Source organism: Macaca fascicularis, chromosome 7, assembly GCF_037993035.2.
Source record: "Macaca fascicularis isolate 582-1 chromosome 7, T2T-MFA8v1.1".
NCBI lineage: Eukaryota > Metazoa > Chordata > Mammalia > Primates > Cercopithecidae > Macaca > Macaca fascicularis.
Genome location: NC_088381.1, coordinates 84,262,000 through 84,280,120, shown reverse-complemented (window position 1 = coordinate 84,280,120; position 18,121 = coordinate 84,262,000). Strand labels below are relative to the sequence as shown.

The window sequence follows — 18,121 nt, the reverse complement described above, 5'->3', positions numbered from 1 at the left end:
ATTCAGCCCTTTTAGAAAACTTACATCATTAAAAAACATTTTAAAAAAAGAATCACTTCACAGCAACCAGATGAACATCTGGCAGCAAAGCAACATTAAAATGCCATCCTTTGAAAGGAAGAGCAAATACGTGACTCCTTCATGAAGAGCAGTTCTTTCTGGCAGGGTGGAGGCTCACAGACTTTCTGTTTATGGACTTTTGCAGAAGTCCAAGGCTGAATTTGGACCTGCTTTTCCTGTATTTTCTCAGTTGCATCTGGACAGTATGCTAAGTATACAAGAAACGAGGGTCAAAATGAAGACAATGTCATGCATCAGGTGACCAAGTAAATGTGCACAGCTTGTACTTAGAATCATTCTGTTAAAAACTAGTAGTGGAAGTAGCTGAAGCCTGTCTTTCACGTGTGACAAAAATATTTCAAAGTCAGTATAAACTTAATCATAAACCCATCAAAAAAGAACACTGAGGTCTTATTTCAATGTGTGTTTTCTCCCCCCTTTCTCATTGTATGGAAACTGTTTATATTGAGAAAGAAAAAAAAATCAGATCCTGTAAAGCTTCAAATATTCCTCAAATTCTTCTCATATAAAAAAAACTTATCAGAAAAATAAAAAATTTCAAAATCATTTTTCTGCAAACATTTTTAAAAAATAAGAAGTGTATTTTATTACAATCTACATTTTTGTTTTTAAAATCCCTCACAAAAGTCTGTTGCTACATTGTAAAACTTATAAACAAGGCTGGAACTTCCAGAGGGTGTGTGCTCTGGGATCCTCACTGAGCCTCCATGGGAGCCTCACTTTGCCGCCAACTCAGGCACCCCACCCTGCTACTCAAGACCATTGAGGCCATGGGGTTTTCTGAAACTCCTCAAAAACTAACAAGTTTCCATTGGAGACACTGTGGAGAATATGCTCTCAGGGAAATAACTCTCTGGGGAAAACAAGGGAGAGGAGAGGAAGCATCATTGAAGGTATGCGTGTTCAAAAGGGAATCTGGCTAGATTATCAAATCACTGTTTTCCAGGCACCTGAAACTTGCTTTAAATTAGATTTAGGGAGGCCCATCAATCTAAATGGTTTGTGTAAAAGACACACTCACATAAAAAGGAAAAACACAGAAGACAAATGGGTCCTTAATTTGGGGGATATATTCCAACTTGGGGGAAGGGTGAAGGCATTTTAGCTCTGAAGCTCAATCACGACATTTCCAGAGAGTTCTGCAGTGCCCCCGCATTGGACAGGACAGAATGGAAGAGTGTGCTGGACTGGCTGGATTCCCCAGTGTCAAGCTGGCAGCGCTCCTGAGGCTCTTGAGTGTTTATCAACTCAGCAGGTCAAAAGTCTGCAGACACTGGGTGGAGCAGCAGTAAGCCACAAAACTAACAGTTGTCCTCCTGGAAGGGGAAAAGGAGAGAAGAACACTGTGAGTTCAAGATTAAAGTCTCTGATTCTTTCTGTTGAAAACTGTCTCTTTTTTTTTCTTTGTTAAAATGGAGGATTAGCCATGGTCGACAAACTGCATAATAGAAATTTAAATTTCCTTTTAAAACTGAGCACTGGAATCAGGTGAAGTATATACATGTGAATGTTCATTTTAATAGCAGTGTTCAGAGGATATACTATCCCTAAAGCAGAAACTAAGAAAAAAAAAATCTTTTCCACTTTACGTTTTGAATTCTGCTTACTAGAACCAACAGTGCAATCATAGAATTTGAAGTCCATTATAAAAATCATGTAACAGAAAATGTCACCAATTTAGCCAGAACACATATATACCAGAGCTTAAACAACATAATTTTAAGGAATTTATCCTACAAATATATGTATACACATAGATTGCTCATAGAGGTCATTTCAGAATCTGAATAATACAGTTCAAAGGTCTTCCCACATATCAGAGGTTTGGGCACCTTTGTGCAGTGAGTCACAAACTCCAGGGGGCCTCCGACTCACTCTGGACAGTTTCAGCTGCTAGATGCCTTGTTTTGCTGCCAGAAGTGCTATCCTCTGGTAGGGGGAGAACAGTCTCTTGTTGTTTCCACAAGACCCCCTGTGCTAATTGTCTTCTATTTCCTCACCCCCAACACAGTCCGCCTTTCTCTGTGGCCCAGGAAGGGGACCTCTGTAGACTTTACCAGCAAAGCTGCCTCAACTCCAGCTTCTGGTTAGGCCAGTGGGAGGCACCAGCAGAAGGCACCAGCAGGGGGCTGAAGGACAGGAAGAGGGAAAGTTGAGTATTTCCACCCCACTTCCTCTCTACCTCTGGGACTGGAGATTCTATCAGGCAGGCCCCCTTTGCCACCTCTGGTTCTTGCCAGGCTCCAGAGCTCCCTTTGCCCTTCAGGCCCAAGGATTAAGCATGGTAAGGGCTTCCTAATGCTGTGAGTCCCTGTGTGCCTCATTATCCTTCTGGATGCTCTGCACCCTGCCCAAACTTCAGCCAATTGCCCTTCTTCACTGATTTCTCTTCAAAGTCTCAGCCAAATGTGCATTTTGTTTTTCAGCCCTGATGAATACAGTATGTGTTATGAGAAGTGGCCCAACAAAGCAGCTCATCCAAGTGACATTCTGAGGTTGGGCTGGTGAGTACATGAATGGCTTTCTTACTAGGGAGAAGTGGGACCCTGCTAATCTGTAGCATGTGGTGGCATCGCAGTTACTCAAATATCACTGGAACAGAAGGTAACAGGAGGGCAAGGCATTGGGACAGCAAGTGGCTGTGGCACTTGATTGCTATGGCATCATGGTGATTCCAAGTTTGTGGGGTGAGATGACTTCTTTTGACTGTGCTGAAGAGATTCCGAAAAGAAAATGATAAGCTTAGTCCTTGAGATCTCAACTCAAAGCATGGGTAGAGAATCAGAAAGTTTTTATGGTGGCCTTAAATGAATCCTTATTTTATGAATCTGCAAGGGACATGGCTGAAGCTAAATGTAGAGGTTTCAGGATCACATGCCAGATAAAGATATATTTATGCTAAGTCTCTTATGCTAAAGTAAAAGATGCTGTTGGGAAAGAGTGGGAACTTGAGACTTAATATGGGAGCCTCTAGACAGGCACAAATCTAAGAGCCTTGACTCTCTAGCACCTCTAAACATTTCTTCATATCAGAAACAGATCTTTCCACCTTCTACGAAAACTAGCATTCCCTTGGGTACAAATGTTTCAATGGCTTCCTCTGTGGTGGTTATCTAAAAACTTTTCAGGACCCACCACCATCAATACTCATCGCCTCTAGGGCCAAAAAGGGTAAAATCCTAGCATGATCCAGAGATCACTGCAAGGTCTACTCCTGGAGGAAATCATGTACATGCTGATGGAGTTGCAGGATCTTGTCAAACTATATTAGCAGGAACCTGGAGGGCACACATGGAAATGGATTCTAAGTACATTAGCCAGCAAGAATGAATGTAAGATTGGATCAGGCCAACAGGGGTACTTCACCTATACCTCAGAATATGATACATTAAGCACCTGGGAGTGGTTAACAGAAGGCTTGACTCATTGGAGGCCAACAGCCGATGAGACAGCTGTGCTAGACTCCCCTTGCAGATTCTAGAGGGAGGATAAATGGAAATGCAGAGAGGACCCAAGGTGGCGGACCCTGCTCAGCCACCTCCTGAAAATCTCCAGGAGGGCCAAGAAGTCTTTTCTTCCCTAAGGCTAAATATATTTGCAAGGGGGAATACAAACTGGAAGTAGCAAGCACCCTTGATGCCTCAATAGATACATGATTATCAGAGGTGAGAGAGAAATCCTGCAAGAGTTCACATGCCTGCTACATCAGTGCAGTTTCAAATGGAAAAGAAGAGTTATATCCAGAACTGCCCACTACAGAGAAACAGATACACACTTGGTGGATCCCTCTGGATTTCGGGAGAAAATATATTTCGGTGGGAACTTCTGGTTCCACCAAGATGGGGTAGGCCCCATTCTTCCCAGGTCTTCTCCACTACACCTGAAACACTCTGAACAAAATACAACAAATAAGCACAGGCAAGCTCTGAAAGGGAGAATGAAGGCAGACAGCCCAGGGACAGAGGGACTTGAGGAACAACGCAGTGCTGGCGAGTTCCCTGGGTACCTTATTGCTCTCTATATCTTAAATAGAATGCTGTAGAAACCTCCAATCCAGAACCAGTAACATGCCCAGATGAAATTGGCTCCAAGTAAAGTAAGCCAAAGGCCAGGGATAGGAAAATCTACAGAGACAGAAAGTAGATAAGCAGTTGCCTAGAGCTAGATATGATGGGGATAGAGGGACAGGGGCAAGAGCTAAGTGTTTAGGGTTTCCCTTAGGGAGAGAAAATGTTCTGAAATGGATTAGGGTGAGGGTTGCACATATCACTGAATGTACTAAGAAACACTGAATTGTATACTTTAAATGGATGAAACTATATGATATGTGAATTATCTCAATAAAGCTGTTAAGAAATAATAGAGATGAAAGGAGAAATAGATAAATCCATAAATAGAGTCGGGGACTTCAATACCTTACTCTCAGCAACTGATAGAATTACTAGATAGAAAATTAGTACAAGTACAGAAAAACTGAACAACACAATAAAAAAAAATCTGACATATACAGAATACTATCCAACAGTGGCAGAATATATGTTGTTTTTCTCAAATGCCCATGGACCATATACCAAGTCACAGCTGAAATCTGCCTACGTGGACAGAGCTGCTAGAGCCATAAACTGGTAGGAACACTTAAATGAGAATGTTTACAAAATGTGGGCAAAAAACCACACCTTAAAAAATTTAAAAGGTATCATACAAATTATGTTCTCAAACTACAAGGGAATTAAACTAGAAATAATAAAAGATAGCTGGAAAATTCCTAGATATTTGGAAATTAAACAACTTAATTCTAAATATTTAGGTGAAAGAAGAAATCTGAAGAGAAATAAAACAAATTTTCAACTAAATGAAAATGAAATACAAGTTATCAAAAAGTAATAGGATGCAGCCAAAGCAGTACTTAAAGGGAAACTTATAGTACTAAATACACATGTTAGAAAAGAAAGGTCTAAAATTAATAACTCATATTTCTACCAGGAAACTACAGAATGAAGAACAATTTAAGTTTAAAGCAAGGGAAAAAATCATAGAGTATGTTCTTTGACTATAATAGAATCAAACTAGAAACCAATAACAAAAAGACAAGAGGAAAATCTTCAAACATATAGAAATTAAACACCACAGTTCTTTGACCCATGGATCAAATGACCACACTTTCGCAGGTCAAAAGGAAATATCAAAGGAACTTAAAACATACACAAACTGAACGAAGATGAAAATACGATTCAAAAATCAAAGATTTTGGTACATAGCTAGAAGACAGCAGTGCTGAGGGAAATTTATATCACTAAATGCTTACATTACAAAGAAGCTTAGATTATTGATTTGAGACTTTTCCTCTTTTATAATGTAAGTACTTAGTGCTATAAATGTCCTCTTTTAGCTTTTAAAAACCTAAAAAAAGAAAATAAGCCCAAAGCAAGCAGAATAATACCAAACAATGAGGAGAAACCAATGAAATCAACCACTAGGATTATGAACAACAATAAAACTGATAAATCTTGAGCAAGACTGACAAAGATAAAAAGAGAGAACACACGAATTAATATTAGAAATGAAGCAGATGATATCACCACAGATCCTACAGCCATTAAAAAGATGTATAGGAATACCAGGGACAACTGTATACTAATAAATCTGACAACTTACAAGAAACAGTCTAGTGTCTAGAAAACTACAAACTACCAAAACTCAACTGTGATGAAATAGACAACCTGAATAGTCCTACAACCATTAAATAAATTGAATTTATAATTTAAAAAAGAAAACAAATTTCCCTGCCCAGATGGTTTCACTGAAGAATTCTAACAAAGAGTAAAAAAATAAATTTTTGAAAAGTTTTACACAATTTCTTCAGGAAAAAACAGAAGAAGAGGAACACTTCCTAACTCATTTAATGAGGCCAGTATTATCCTGACTCCAGAACCAGACAAGGATAATACAAAAACAGAAAATTACAGACCAACATCTTTCATGAACAAAGATTTTTAAATCTTCAACAAAGTATTAACAAATTAAAGAAATGTACAAAAAGAATTACATACCATGATCAAGTGGGAGTTATTCCAGGCATGTGAGGCTAGTTCAATATTTGATAATCAGTATCACCCGCCACATCAACAGGCAAAAGAAAAACCATATGATTATATCAATGGACTCAGAAGAAGCATTTAACAAAACAGAACACTTTTTCATGATTAAAACTCTCAGCAAACTACATAGAGAGGAAATCTTCCTTAATTTAATAAAGAGAACATACCAAAAACCCATACTTATCAGTAGGGTTAACACATTATACTTAAGAGATTATATTATACTTAACATATTATATATACTATTATAGTTAACACATTATACTTAACAGTGAAAGGCTGAGTGTTTTCCCTTTAAGATTGGGAACAAGGCAGCTGGGCGCGGTGGCTCACGCCTGTAATCCCAGCACTTTGGGAGGTGGAGGCAGGCGGATCACGAGGTCAGGTGATCAAGACCATCCTGGCTAACATGGTGAAACCCCGTCTCTACTAAAACTACAAAAAAATTTAGCCAGGTGTGGTGGCAGGCACCTGTGGTCCCAGCTACTTGGGAGGCTGAGGCAGGAGAATGATGTGAACCCAAGAGGCAGAGCTTGCAGTGAGCTGAGATCACGCCACTGCACTCCAGCCTGGGTGACAGAGTGAGACTCTATCTCAAAAAAAAAAAAAAAAAAAAAGATTGGTAACAAGACAACAAGGCAAGGATGTCTATTTTCACAACCTTAGTCAGCACAGTACTTGAAGTTCTAACCGCTGCAATAAGGCAAGAAAAAGAAATAAAGGCATACAGATTGGAAGGGAAGAAATAAAACCACTCCTTAGCAGACAGCATGACATGATTTTCTATGCAGAAAATCCCAAGGCATCTACAAAAAATACTCCTAGAACTAAAATGCCAGTTCAGCAAGCCTGCCACATATACAATCAAAATATGAAAATGAACAACATTCCCATATGCTAACAATGAACATATGGAAATTGAAATTTTAAAACACAGTATCATGTATAAGCACACAAAAAAGTGAAATATTTTGATATAAACTTAGGAAAACGTTTAATGGTATGTATGCTGAAAATTATGCTGATGAAAGAAGTAAAAGACCTAAATAAATGGAAAAACACATCATGTTCATGCATTAGAAGACTCAACATAGTATATATGTCAACTGTCTCCAAATTAATCTATAAAATTAAAGCAATTCTTATGAAAATCTCAACAAGGCTTTTTGGAGACAAAGATAAATTTATTCTAAAATTCAGTGGAAAAGTGTAGGGCCTAGAATAGCTAAAACAATCCTGAAAGGGAAAAGTGAAGTGGAAGTATCACTCAACCTGATATTAAGGCCTACCATAATCTAACTATAGTAATTAAGACAGTTTGCTATTGACTAAGAGATAGACATAGATCAAGTGAATGGAACAGAGAATTATAATATAATTATATTAACATGTAATTATATAGGCTTCACGACCTTGGGGGAGGTAAAGATTTCTTAGAACACAAAAAGCATTACTATAAAATTGAAATGGATTAATTTAACTTCATCAAAACAGAAGACTTGTTTTCAAATGACATCTTTAGGAAAGCAAAAAGGCAAGCATCACTTTTGAATTTTTTTTCTTAACTCAAGAAATTATGTGAATTTTGAGTTATTAGATACTTTTACATTACCTCTAATTTTAAAAAATTGAAGTTGGTTGGGTAATGGTTAATGGGTACAAAAAATAATCAGAAAGAATGAATAAGACCTACTATTTGATAGCACAACAGGGTGACTACAGTCAGTAATTTAATTGTGCATTTTAAAGTAACTAAAATTGTATAATTGCATTGTTAGTAATACAAAGAATAAATGCTTGAGGGAATGTGATTTTCATGATGTGATTATTATGTATTGCATGCCTGTATCAAACATCTCATGTACCCCATAAATATATCTACTATGTACTGACAAAAATTAGAAATGAAAAAAATTTTTAAATAATTTTTTTAAATGAAGTTGGTTAGAACCCTAGTTCCAATAATTTTTATGCTATACCAGGATGTATACATTTGAATAAATCAAATTGAAAAGAACCACAGACACAAAAGGTGTATTTTGGGGGATTAGTTGATGAAACTTAACACAGGGATCAAAAGATAATTATGTTAAATGCAAATCATTCATACTAGGGATACATTTCATACCACAGCCATTTAGTTTTTAAAAATAAAGCTCCTCATATGGTTTAGCTGTGTACCCACCCAAATATCATCTTGAATTGTAATTCCCATAATCCCCATGTGTCGCGGGAAGGACCCAGTGGGAGGTAATTAAATCATGGGGGGGCGGCGGTTACCCCCATGCTCCTGTTTGCATGACAGTGAGTGAGTTCTCATGAGATCTGATGGTTTTATAAGTGTCCTTTCCCTCTTTGCTCAGTAATTCTCTCTCGCTGCCAGTGAAGAAGGCCATGCTTGCTTCCCCTTGAGCCATGATTGTAAGTTTCCTGAGGCCTCCTCAGCCATGTGGAAGTGTGAGTCAATTAAACCTCTTTCCTTTATAAATTACCCAGTCTTGGGTATTTCTTCATAGCAGCATGAGAACGGACTAAAACAGCTCCCAAGCAAAACCATTCAATTCCATGAAGATACGGGATTTACACTCGTTAAAGGATAATGTCCTTTGGATCATCATTAACTCCTTATGAAGCTCATGGGGGTGGAGTGAGTAACCTGGAGGTGTCATATTTGTGCAACAAATAAATCCCAAGGCTGTGTACTTATTTGCTTTTGGGAGACTCATCTAATAACATATTGTATCTGTTTGTTGTATTAATAATCTGAGTTATTACAAGTACACCAACAAATCTGCTGCCTTAAGAATGGATTCATGTTGGTTAAGTCCTTTAAAATCCACAACTGTGGCACCAGAGACATCAGAGGTCTGGGGAAACACTTTGAGCTGAGCAATAAGCTCTACAGTTAAGAAAAAGATGCTGATAAATTCTACAAAGAACATCAGACATGACATTTGTTGCTTTAGAATCTCTGAGCATATTTACAGGCAAGGCAGAAGAAAGAGCATTTCAGCTTGGTTTTAAAATACAGAAATACCACTATTCCTTAAAAGAACGAATCACAATGCTGTTGGCACATATTGGAGCCCACAAAAATCATAAGAAATGTGGGATTTCTTCTGCAAATATGTTTCCTGATTAAAAACATAAAGCATACATTTGACTCATACAGAAAGTCAAGCCAAAAGAAAAAAAAATATTTATAAGACAAAGTTAAAATCCTGAGCTTGTGTACATATTAACTTACTCAAGAATCATCTAATAACATATTGTATCTGCTTGTTGCATTTATGTTCGTAGTGACTGTCTCTCATGGGAAGATTCTGTGTGCAGAAACAGAAACAGAAATGTCAAGCAGATTTCTTTCTTGATTGTGTCCTTGCCCTAGACATTAGGAATGAGATATGTATGAGAAAAGAATCAGGTGGTGGGGTCAAAGCAGAATTTTCAGTACCTACTGCAGAGCATGGCCCATGACAGATGGTCAACAAATAATTTTTGAATGTTACAAGGAGGAAGAAACAGTTAAGAACAATTTACTTAAATTTTTGAAGACTATTTCACTTGTGGGAAATTTCATAAGTCACCTTAAGAGGGTGCCAATGAATAGGCTTCTGCCAAAAGGAAAAAAAAAATTCCCAAAATGAGTATGCAAATAATGTTGGTATGACTGATATTACTTGGCTTCAAAGAAGCAATAGCCACAAAAAGCAAGGGTAAGGAAATGTGAAACATTTCATAAGTGATGAAACCAGATAAGAATTATGTAAAAGAGCTTATTTTAAAAATAAACTACTAGTGAGTGAGAGAAGGGAGTATTAATTCTTCTGAAAGACAAAGGGAAACTTTAAGACCAAGTCAGTTTTGCAGGCCCTCTAACAAACAGGTCTCCATCTCAAGGCACAGCAATCACTCAGACACGTGGCACTCTCATAGAATCACTCTGGCCCAGATGACCAAGAATTCCTGAAAGAACCAAGCTGTGCAAATCTGAGCTTGAAAGTGGCCTGACTGAAGCCCATGGTGTCCTCACCTACCACAGCGCCCGGCTAGCAGTAGGTGCTCAAACTGTGTTTGCTGACCGACTGGATAAATTAATAAACAAGAGGATGAGTCTTTTGAGTTACTTGGAAGTAATGTGAAAATTTTTTTTACAAGAAGCCATTGGCATACTAATGTTTTGTTTTTGTTTTTGTTTTTGAGACAGACTCTTGCTCTGTCACCCAGGCTGGAGTGCAGTGGCACGATCTCAGCTCACTGCAACCTCTGCCTCCCGGGTTCAAGCAATTCTCCTGCCTCAGCCTCCCAGTAGCTGGGATTACAGGCACCTGGCATACTAATATTTTAATCATTAAAACTATTTTTAATTTCTAAAGCAATACCAGTTTGTTACAAAAATTTAACACTACTTAAAGGAAACCACTGTTACTTTGGTGTATGAGTCCTTCCCAAGACTTTTTCTATATATATATACAATTATTTCAATATATGTGTATGTGCATGTATTTACTATATATGTGCACATAGATATACACATATATTCACACCTATAATTGCTTGACAAAGACTGGATCACACTATGCAATCTTTTATGCAACTTGCATAAAAACATTTTTTTTTTTTTTTTTTGTGACGGAGTCTCGCGCTGTGTCACCCAGGCTGGAGTGCAGTGGCGCGATCTCGGCTCACTGCAAGCTCCGCCTCCCAGGTTCACGCCAATTCTCCTGCCTCAGCCTCCGAGTAGCTGGGACTACAGGTGCCCGCCACCACGCCCGGCTAGTTTTTTGTATTTTTAGTAGAGACGGGGTTTCACCATGTTAGCCAGGATGGTCTCGATCTCCTGACCTCGTGATCCACCCGCCTCGGCCTCCCAAAGTGCTGGGATTACAGGCTTGAGCCACCGCGCCCGGCCCATAAAAACATTTTTAATTGAACAAAAAAAAAATTGCCATAACAATCTTTCCTTTTCTTTTTTAATGTGTATACAATTTTAGAGAAAGGGCTTTTTCAGTACCTCTAGAAAGAATTTTTTTCAAATATTGTTTTGTAGATTTGTAAAATTATATCCCAAGTATATAGAGTTGAAAATGAAAGTTCCCCTTCCACCTGACTACCTCATAACTCCACATTCCCCCCTTCCCAAGATACTCATATTAAAGAGTTAGAACTCCATCCTTCTGGACTTTTTAGTGCAAACACCCAAACTGTACACACACACACACACGTGTGGGTACATACATACACATACACGTGTGGGTACATACATACACATACACACACGTGTGGGTACATACATACACATACACACACGTGTGGGTACATACATACACATACACATGTATTTCAAAAGTATCTTGTTCAGAATGTTAGATAATATTTAATTTTGTGTTTATGAGTTTATTTATGAGTTGAAAGTATATTTGAACTCATTATTTACAAGTTTATTTATTTCAAGATTTCTCGATGCTAATATGCTGGTCCACTTAGTAGCTAATTGAACAACACAGTGGCTAAAACACAGATTTGGAGTCAGACTGCTGGGGTTCAAATCCCAGCTCTGCTATGACACCTTGGCCCAGTTTGTAATCTTCCTGTACCTGTTTCCCCTGTAAAAGGGATATCACAGGTTGGACCACATGGAAATGCATATGACTTGTATGATTCAACCTAACGACAGTAAATATCTTATAGTACTAAGAAAAGTAATATAGCCCTAGCTCAACTTCCAAACTAGATCTCTTTATCCCTAGGACTATTGGTTCTTCCATTGCACCCATGGCTTATTACACAAAAGCAGAGACAACACAGCAATGAAGCCTGAATGCACTCTGTACTACCTGTTTTGGCTAAAGCTTAACCAGCAATATGGGAAGAACCATTGTGATACTGGCCTATCTACAGTTCCTGTCGCAAAATACCCTGGTGATTAAAGTAAGACCTTTTGATTAACTGTGATAGTTAATTTTATGTGTCAACTTGGTTAGGCTATGGAGCCCATTTGTTTGGTCAAATACTAGTCTAGCTGTTGCGGTAAAGGTATTTTTTAGAGATATGATTAACACTTAAATCAGTACACTCTGAGTTGAGCAGATTACCCTCCATAGTGTGGGTGGGCTTTTATCCAATTAGTTGAAGGCCTTAAGAGCAAAAAAGTAGAAGGTATTCTCCTTAAGACTGCAATAAAGAATCCCTGCCTAAGTTTCCAGCCTGGTGCCCTGCAGATTTCAGACTCAACACTGCAACTTCAACTCTTACCTCAATGTCCAGACTGCCAGTCTGCCCCAAAGTTCTGAACTTGCCAGCCTTTGCAATTGTGTGAGCCAATTTCTTAAAATCAGTCATTCTCTCTCTTTCAATGTGAGAGATTTTGCTATCAGGAAGTGGGATGCTGCTGTGACAAATACCTAAAAATGTAGAAGTGGCTTTGACATGGGGTAATGAATAGAGGCTGGAAGAGTTTTTAGGTGTGTGATAGAAAACAGATTATTGGGAGAAATAAAGAAGAATCTGGTGAGGGCTCACAAAAGAAAGGAAGGCGCTATAGAGAAAGTTTCTATTGTCTTAGAAAATACATTGTCAGGAACAGAATGTTGCTAGAAATACAAATGTTAAAGATGCTTCTGGTGAGGTCTCAGACTGCAAAAGAGATTATTGGGAGAAATAAAGAAGAATCTGGTGAGGGCTCACAAAAGAAAGGAAGGCGCTATAGAGAAAGTTTCTATTGTCTTAGAAAATACATTGTCAGGAACAGAATGTTGCTAGAAATACAAATGTTAAAGATGCTTCTGGTGAGGTCTCAGACTGCAAATGAGAAATGTATTATTGGAAACTGGAAGAAAGGTGATCCTTGTTATAAAGTAGCAAAGGACTTGAGTGAACTGTGTTCTATTGGATGGAAAGCAGAATTTGTAAATGATAATTTGGATATTTGGCTGAGGAGATTTCTAAGCAAAGTGTTGAAGACACTGCTTGGTTTCTTCTTGCTGCTTATAGATGTAAGTAAAATACAAGAGGAGAGAGATAAATTGAGAGCACATTATTATTAAGCACAAGGAACCAGAACTTGAAGATTTAGAAAATTCTCAAAGTCTCTTCATATTGTAAAACATGAAAGAGAACATCAACAGTGTGACTGGACAATGGTTTGCAAACAGATTAGGTATGTGACTTGTGGATCATCAACTATTTCAGCAAAAATACTGCTAGCTTGTATGAACAGGACAGAGATGGGATGAGATGAAGAAATGCGGTCAGACTTCTGGTATTTTAGGCAGGATGGCCAAAAGAACTACCTAGATGCAAACATATGTTATCCTTAAAGAGAAGAAAGAGTCCAAGGGTAGGGCAACCTTCTCAATTCCAGGGGCAGGGCAACCTCTTTGGTTCATCCAGGACTAAGGGGGTGTGATTGTCACCCCACTGGGCCCAGAGAACAGAATGTGGAACCAAAGAGGATTATTCTTAAGCCTTAAAATCTAATGCAATTTCACCTTCTAGATTTTAGATTTGAGACCTGTGACCCCTTTTTTCCCTTCTAACATTCTCCCTTGTGGAGTAGGAATGTCTATTGTATTCCTGTCCCACCATTACATGCTAGAAGCAGCTAAATTGTCATCTGGTTTCATAGGTTCATAGCTGGAGAGGAGTTTTGCCCCAGGATGAATTATATCCTGACTCATACCTGATTTAGATATTTAAGATGAGATTTTGAACTTAAGGGTTGATGCTGAAATAGATTTAGGACTTTCTGGGGATGGGATGGGGTGAATTTATTCTGCATGTGAGGACATGAATTTTGGGGGATGTGGTATTGTCTTAGACCCTGTTTCCTGACATATGGCTCCTAAAACTCTGGAATCTCCTAAGTGATTAGAGTATCATTCATATGCTAATGAGACAACTGGTGGCTGGGGAATCCCTAGGTAGCTTCAGGATGTGTGCTGGTCACTGAAAAGACCAAGACATAATTAGAGGGTTGGGACTTTTAGCCCCATCCCCGACCTTTGGGGAAGGGAGGGGGGCTGAAAGTTGTGCCACTCACCAATAATCAATGGTTTAATTAATCATGCCTATGTAATGAAGCCTCCATAAAAGCCCAAAGGACTGGGTTTGGAGAACTCTGGGATAGCTGGAAGATGGCATGCCCAGAGAAGGCATGGAAGCTCCATATTTATTCCCACATGCCTTGCCTTATATGTCTCTTCTATCTGGCTGTTCACCTGTATCTTTTATAATAAATCAGTAAACTCAAATGCTATGGTTTGAAAGTCCCCTCCAAAGTTTATGTTGACATTTAATTGCCAATATGACAATATTGGAAGGTCTTTGACAATATTGGAGGCCTTTAAGAGGTGATTAGGCCATGAGAGCTCTGCCCTCATGAGTGCCGTTATCACAGGAATGGGTTAGTTATCATGGGAGGGTGTTCCTGATGAAAAGGATGAGTTTGGTCTGATTTTCTTTGTCTCTTGTGCCTGCTGCCTTTCTGACATGTTATGATGCAGCAAGACAGCCCTCACCAGACGTGGCCACTCCATCTTGGACTTCCCAGGCTCCAAAGCATGAGCCAAATAAACCTCTTTTCTTTATAAATTACCTGATCTCAAGTACTCTGTGATAGCAGAATAAAACAGATAAAACAGTTACGTGTTTCCATGAGCTCTGTGAGCCACTCTAACAAATTAACTGAACATGAGAAGGAGGTATTGGGAGCCCTGATTTTACAGCTGGTTGGTCAGAAGTACAGGTGACAATCTACAACTTGTAACTAGCATCTTAAGTGGAGGCAGTCTTGTGGGACTGAGCGCTTAACCTGCAGGATCTAATGCTATCTCCAGTAAGATAGTGTCCAGAAACTGATGGACTTACAGGACACCTAGCTAGTATCTACTGGAGAACTGGCTGGTTGCTGGTGGGGAGAACTTCCCACAAATTTTGGTGACAAGAGGTGAAGCATTCTGTATTATATTCAGTATTGAGTGACTATGTAAGAGCAGGAGAAAACATTTTTTTTTTCTTATCTCAGTGGGGAAAGAGTGCCAACTGTTATGGGTTGAATTGTATAGCCCCCAAAATTCCTGGGTTTTAGTCCTAACCCCTAGTACCTCATAATGTGACTACTATGGATTGGACTGTTTCCTTCCTAAATTCATATGTTGAAGCCCAAACCCCCAATGTGAGGGCATTTGGAGAGGATGTCTTTGGGAGATAATTGGTTTAAATGAGGTCATGAGGTGGGATCCTCATGATAGGATTTGTGCCCTTATAAGAAGAGACATTCTCTGCCATATAAGGAGACAATGAGAAGCTGGTTGCCTGCAAGCTAGGAAGAGAGCCCTCACTAGAACCCAACCATGCTGACCTCTTGATTTCAGACTTCTTTCGTCCAGAACTATGGGAAAATAATTTCTGCTGTTTAAGCCACCCTGTCATTTTGTTATGGCAGCCTGTGCTGACTAATATAGAGACCTTATTTGGGAACAATATCCTTGCACATATAATAGATAAGATGAGGTCATTAAGGTAGGCCCTAATCCAATATGAATGGTGTCCTTATAAAAAGAGAAAACTTGTGCACAGAGACAGACATTCATAAAGGGAAAATGATGTGAAGAGACGAAGGGAGAAGATCGTCATCTACAAGTGATGGAGGCCTGGAACAGATCCCTCCCTCACAGCCTCAGAAGGAACCAACCCTGCTGACACCTTGATCTTGGACTTCCAGCCTCCAAAACTGAGATACAATAAATTTCTGTTGTTTAAGCCACCCAGTTTGTAGCATTTTGTTGCAGCATCCCTGGCAAACTAATCCAATGCCCCTGAAAAACTTTGGGTAGCCTGGTTTCCTACTGGGAAATACAGAACTTGTGAGATCCATACATGCTTGGGAAAAGAGAAATATGTTATTTTACTAAGAAATAATCTTCTGTGTTGAAGTCCTCCATTTTAATAAATGAACAATAAGTTTTGAAAATGAAAATTTGCTATGCCTACAGGATCAAAAGTCATGAATTTGCTAGCTATTCTTTTTTGCTATATATATTTGAAAGTTTGGGTATTTATTGTTTATGCAAAATATTGTCATTTCTTTTTACTTCACTCTGTATTAAATTTAGGTTGAAACTAACACTTCCACTGAATTTGGTATTTTAGAAGAATATTCAATATGTTCCTTTTTGAAATAATGCCAGATGTTCACATTAATTTAGATATTGGCTGATATAATGTATTTTATGACAAGCAATGCAAACAACTGAATATATTAGAAAACTTAGATCTTTTAGAGTTTATGATATTAAAAAATATTTTCAGCAAAAAGCTACTGGAGATTCAAGTATTTGGTTTTCAATTACAAAATAAAGTACTTTTAAGACTATGGTAGAAACTGAAGCCGATGCTTTTAATACAATCTCCATGGCAACATGGGAAGGAGCACAGCCTGGTGGGCTGAATGAAAGCCACAAACTCTCAATTTCAGACCCTACCATTAACTTCCCACAGAAAGCCATGTTTGTATCTTGGCATTACATCTCTGCTATAAACAGAGGCACTCTGGCTTTATGCAAGAAAAGAACATTGCCTTAGTTCTATGTACTTGATATACTCATTTTATGAAATTAATATCATATTTATGTCCTGAAACAATAGATTAGTCACACTATATTTCTAAGTTGTAGCAGGGAAATTAAATAGTAAATGGAAAATGCAAGTACTGCCTAAATTCCCCAAATTTTATATAAAGATAACATAAAAGTGATTTCATTTGAAGGATCTACTTTATTTTCAAAAATGAATTGCCATGATTTAAAAAGTTTAATTTTAAAAACAGGTATTCAGAATTTGATTGGCTACTGAGCATCCTGACACTATCATTTTGTTTACATTTTCATATTTTCAGTAAGGAAATGTCTTCTATAGGAAATTGTATAATAACAATGCATAAGGGTTTGAACTATAGTTTAATGAATTAGTTAAGATTTTCCTGCGATGATATCTTGCTAATATAAAGATCATTTGCTAAAAACACAGCAAAAATAAGAAGTAAAAGTCTCTGAACTACAAAAATAGATAATAATAGTTAACATTTGCTTTTTATTACTTGCCAGACACCATCCTGGGCTCTTTGCAGGGATGATCACATTTAATTCTCACAATGACCTTATTAAATAGATATTATTATTATTCCCATTCTATTGATGAAAAGACTAAGCTCAGGGATGGTCAGTAAATTGCCTTAGGTGGCCTGCGGAGTTGGAATCAGGGCCTGTGTACTTCACCACTATAAGCTTCTCATAAACATGTCTATTTTATTTGTTAATTTTATTCATGTAGTAATACTTAGAACCCAATTCAATTATTTTTATTCTAATTTAAATGCAATTCCACCAAATCTGGTTATCTGATCACCTTAGAAGTAGCAAATTAGAAAGATTCGGAGCAGAACTCCTGCAAGCATGAAACATTAAAATTACAGAAGATTGAAATAGGAAATGAAATATAGCAAAACAGGATTATCCAGAGCAAGAAAAAGATAAACACGGTTTTGGGATGGAGTGGGTAGAGCTATGGAAATGGGAACTACCATTTGTTGAATACCTCTTAAGTGCCAGGTGCGTACCTTTCTCATCTGCCAAGCCTCACATGGCCCTGCCACGCAGGCTGTTGTATCCCCATTTTGAGAAGTCCCACAGCCTGCCCACGTTCTCATAACAGAAGAGCCAAGCTTGTTGGGTGCAAAGTCCATGCTCTGAACACTGCCCCATATTGCCTATCTTGCATGGATTAAGAAACGAAGGAGGGAAAGAAAATCTTGGAAAGGTTTCTATTAACATGATTACAAGCAAAATGCTTTTTGGCATATGAAAGAGGGATAATGGCTTCAGTTATGTGGAAAATTTACTCACATGAAATATATTTGATGGTGATAAATGAGGTACTATAGT

At 38.2% G+C, this 18,121-nt stretch overlaps 1 protein-coding gene across 9 annotated transcripts in view; it reads right to left on the bottom strand.

Moving 5' to 3' along the window:
• Nucleotides 1-641: 641 nt before the first annotated feature.
• LRRC28 (leucine rich repeat containing 28) overlaps nt 642-18,121 on the bottom strand; it is a 130,575-nt gene continuing 113,095 nt past the window's right edge. For 6 of the 9 annotated variants that reach the window (XM_073996813.1, XM_005560591.4, XM_005560594.4 and 3 more), the window contains one exon: nt 1,141-1,397. In XM_073996813.1, coding sequence (XP_073852914.1) covers nt 1,325-1,397 — 73 coding nt within the window. In that variant the 3' untranslated portion in view covers nt 1,141-1,324. Of the gene's footprint in view, nt 1,398-6,131; nt 6,167-18,121 lie in introns of all 9 variants that reach the window. The other 3 variants (XM_005560593.4, XM_073996814.1, XM_073996811.1) reach the window with 2 other exon arrangements.